General features: G+C 44.1%; 1 protein-coding gene across 1 annotated transcript; it reads right to left on the bottom strand.

The window, feature by feature from the left end:
• Nucleotides 1–639: 639 nt before the first annotated feature.
• Nucleotides 640–3,421, bottom strand: N7446_012474 (uncharacterized protein; the record flags this gene model as incomplete). The annotated part of the gene is made up of 2 exons (XM_058521216.1): nucleotides 640–927; nucleotides 3,377–3,421. 2 exons carry the CDS (start codon nucleotides 3,419–3,421, stop codon nucleotides 640–642), a joined length of 333 nt encoding a protein of 110 aa, XP_058366582.1.
• Nucleotides 3,422–4,171: the final 750 nt, after the last annotated feature.

Genomic DNA, 4,171 nt, shown 5'->3' with positions numbered 1-4,171 from the left:
CGCTTACCGAATACGTTATGTAGAACAGGCTGTATTCTCTTGTAACTATAAACTAAAATTTCATTACCGTATAGTCTTAAGGAGAATTTAGTGCATATCATAGGTTTATCTTCGAACAGGGCTTTCGATGATCAATTGTTTATATTATAATTAGATTCGAATACAGGGCTCTCAAGACTCAAACTGTTAAATTATATACCTATCCAGTAGTCTCGACCTTTTCCGCATCCTACCTGATACACGATGCTAGGCCTGGCTAGGACCCGCGGGTACCCTCCACGACCCTGACCCTCACCTCCCCATGCGGAGGGTCAGGGTCCGAAACCTGGACCCGCGGGGAGGGTCGTACCGAGGCCGACCCTCATGAGGGTTACCCGCGGGGACCCTGAGGGTCGTCAAACATGACAAACAGGTAAAAGACGTGACTGGACGTCAATTGCATAAATTATGTAGAAACAGGCTGTATTTCATTGTAATTGTAAACTAAAATTCATCACTGTATGGCCTTACAGAAGGAATAATACATGTCCACTCCTTAGTGCATACCATAGGTTCATCCTCGAATAGGGGTTTAAATTTTGAATGGTTTACATTACATCTATAGCACAGTGTCTATTCATGGTTCTAACAAGCCAAGAGTCAAACTATAGACCCATCCAGTAGTCTCGACTTCTTCCGTATCCTACCTGATACACGATGCTGCGTATCAGGGAAGGATAATGATAGGTTCTCCTCCGGGTTCGCAAATCTATCGGCATCAGAATCTTCCTCATCACTAGAAGTGACCGCAGGCCGCTTTCCAGCGGCGACTGCTGAGAGTGGCGGTGCGTTCGGGGTTGTTTGCATAATTGATATAGCAGCTGGTGTATCAAGACGCAACTCAACATCCTCCTCCTCGTCATCACTGATAGCCTCGAAGGTATGTGTCTGGACATCAAGTGCTTCTGCCGAAGCAGCTATCTCATGGTCTAAGAGATACTCTTGGAGAATCAGCCGCTGCTCCTCCTTAATATCAAATCTTGTTGTACACATGTACAACATAATATCACGAATAGTCTCTGGGTTCAACGACCCCCGGCGGTAGTGGCACAAATCCCGAGCAGAGTTAAACAGACGCTCAACTCCGGCACCAGTAGCTGGAATTGACATGATATCACGGGCAATGCTTGCAAGAACAGGGAATTCTCACTGATGATCTTTCCAGAAGATCCGAACGGATCCTTTAATAGTATCTAATCAGGTGAGGTTAGTTATATGACTCATAAAATAGGCTTACTTACTTACCACTCTGGAGATATTTGGTGAGCTCGTCGTACTGCGGAGCAATTGATCGTGGTGAAGAATCGTTGTCAAGGGCCCTCTCTAGCTCCGATTCAGTTATTAATAACTGGCTAGTAGGCTGTATCATATCTGATGGTACACGTTGGCTATATCTCTCGAAAAGAGACTGAAGACTCTCGCGGTATTCCTTTCTATAGTCCTTTCCTATCTCAGGATCTAGGTCCCAATCACTTGTTGAAAAGAACTCCATCTTACTCGACGGCGCTAGGATCGTCCCAATTGCATAGAGGTTACCTTCGATATCATCTGTCTCGCCGTAGTATTTCTTCAGTTTCTCCTTCGCAGCCTCAAGGGAGGAAAGCATTAGCTGTTTCCAGTGAACTTTCTTTCGACGCAGCTGACGTATTGATCTTTCAAGATGATCAAAAAGCTTGTTATAAATCCTAAAGAAAAGGTGGATACTCGAGTCTTTAGTACGACAAACTAGCGTAGTAAGCGTAAAAAAGGGCTGGAGAATGCAAAGTAGATAGTCAATCTGTCGCCACCCCTCGATACTCAATGCGAAATGGGTTTGGGTATAGTCCTTGCAGTACTTGTCGAATGTGTCATGAAGTCTTTTCGCCCGTCGGAGCATCAGAAATGTCGAATTCCATCGTGTACGGACATCCTGGATTGGGAGAAGCCTTATCCCAGCGTTATTAGATTGAAGATTCAAGAAGGCTTCTTTGCGTTGAGGGCTTCCGTTGATATAAACTGCGAGACCGCGAACCTATAAGGATTATTAGCGTTATTAGATCATGATTCGTAAATAGAAGCTTTAAGCTTACCTTATTTAGAGTATCGGCGATCTCATGTTTCTGCTGGCGCGCACGAAGTGAACGTACACGATCTTCAGACCATTCCGTCTCGGCGTTGTCATTCTTCGGGGAGGCCTTAATTTTACCGAGTAAATCAATTAGACTTAATTGAATAACATGCGCAAGGCAGGGCACTTGGACAATCGTAGAATCTGTCTCTTGCTGTAGCGTCTTAGCCGAATCATTCACCGCTGTGATAAGTGTCTTATTATTAGACGCGTTATCAGTTGTCACCGCCAGTATACGGTCAGCGATCTGGTGCTTCTCTAGGATCTGGAGAACAACCCTACCGAGGTTCACTCCGGTATGAGATCCAGATATTGGCTCAAACCCAAGGAGAACCTCGGGATACTCCCATTCCTGGTCTAGGAAGTATCCTGTGATAGCCATGAATGCTTGCTGGAATGGAGAAGTCCAACAGTCAAGCGCAATCGACATTCTTGCACTAGATGGAAGCCGTTGTAGTGTCTCCTGTTGATGTTCTATAACAAAATCCCGAAGGCGCTCGCGAATCACCTTTCTTGATGGAACACTTGGTGGTGTAGGTGCTAGCCGTGCGTAGGAAAGGAGGTCATGGAATTCTTGATGTTCGACGAATAGGAAGGGTAAATGCGATACAGTAATCAGGTTTAGGATCTTCTGCTCCCATATTTGCTGGGTAAAGGTAGGCGCTGGTCTTCTCTCGGCCTAAATTGTGAAATAGTATTAGTATTGATATTGAATGTAGGCTGGTTTAAATATACCGCGTCACTAAGTAGTTGCTGGATATTACCCTTCTTCGGTATTCGCTGTCGGCACCTTAGCCCATCGAGATGTTTCTGCATCGATGAGGTTCCAGTATGGTTGGTAGTTGGATGCTCAAGAATTGTACGGCACCGTTTGCATATAACGCCTGGCTTCCCATCTTTGGCATTTGCAACTTGTTGAAACCCTTTCCAGCACTCTGCACGACGGTTCACATCCCAGTTGATCCGCTTCTTCTTACCAAAGTCGGTTTCAAGCCACCACTGAATAAATTCTGCGGTCATTGTAGTTGTGAAGACGACGTACTCGTTGATACGGTCTGGTTTGATTCGCGTAAGAGTGTCTGGGGCCTGAGGTGCCACGCGCGATCGATAGGTTGGAAGGTCTGGAAGGTCTGGAACTGATCCAAAATGACTTTCGGGTAGTTGACTCTGGCTTTCGCGTTGGGATAGGGAATCGTTAGGAACAAGGTATTGTAGCGCGTCTAATTGCACCCCGTCGAAGCTAGATGATGCGTAGACGTCGGAGAGCTGAGACATGATAGATTTAGTAACCAGAAGACAGTACTATGACTGAGGAGGAAGATAATGAGGAACTTACTGTTCAATTTGTAGAAAAAGATGCGCGATATTCTTGGGGCATCCGTTAGTCCCTGTTCTATATGCTTGAATTGATCTATCATCTTTTCTATCCACATAGCTAGATCTGATTGGCTAACGTAGTGGATAACCTAATAAATGAACCTCAACGAACCTCAAATAGACCCTCGCTTACCCGCAGCGACCCTCAAGGGGACCCTCACTACCCGCATCGACCCTCAAAGAGACCCTCAAGTTGAGAAAATAGTCTTGATCAGAACGACCAAGTCTAATAATTGCAATCTTTGAACCGGATTTATGACATACGTGTACCTAGATCATTTGTGCTGAATTCTTGAAGAAAAAGTGATAGAAGAAGATATAACAGTTTAAATGATGTAAAAATGAGGGGATTAAAACTACTTTTTAATGGTTTTTAAAAAAACAGTGGTTCTACAAATGAAGATACACATAGGTTACACTGTCTGCAATATATATATCTACAACTTGACATGCATTTTTGTCGACAACCGCCACTGACCACCTACTATTTCGATATCATCGAGTATTACTTGCAGTTTGTAGGTGACCATGCCTACGGTTTACTTTTACATGAATATTTATTTATAATTGACCATATTGTTGGAGTATTTAGTGAAATATCTACAAATTGACGGAACAGCTGTAAAAAACAGAGATGAATCATCAATT

The sequence above is a fragment of the Penicillium canescens genome, assembly GCF_028828765.1.
Source record: "Penicillium canescens strain IBT 15451 chromosome Unknown utg000010l_segment0_segment0, whole genome shotgun sequence".
NCBI classification, from domain to species: Eukaryota; Fungi; Ascomycota; class Eurotiomycetes; order Eurotiales; family Aspergillaceae; genus Penicillium; species Penicillium canescens.
The sequence above is the reverse complement of the archived record's forward strand: the minus strand, read 5'-3'. Positions and strand labels throughout refer to the sequence as shown.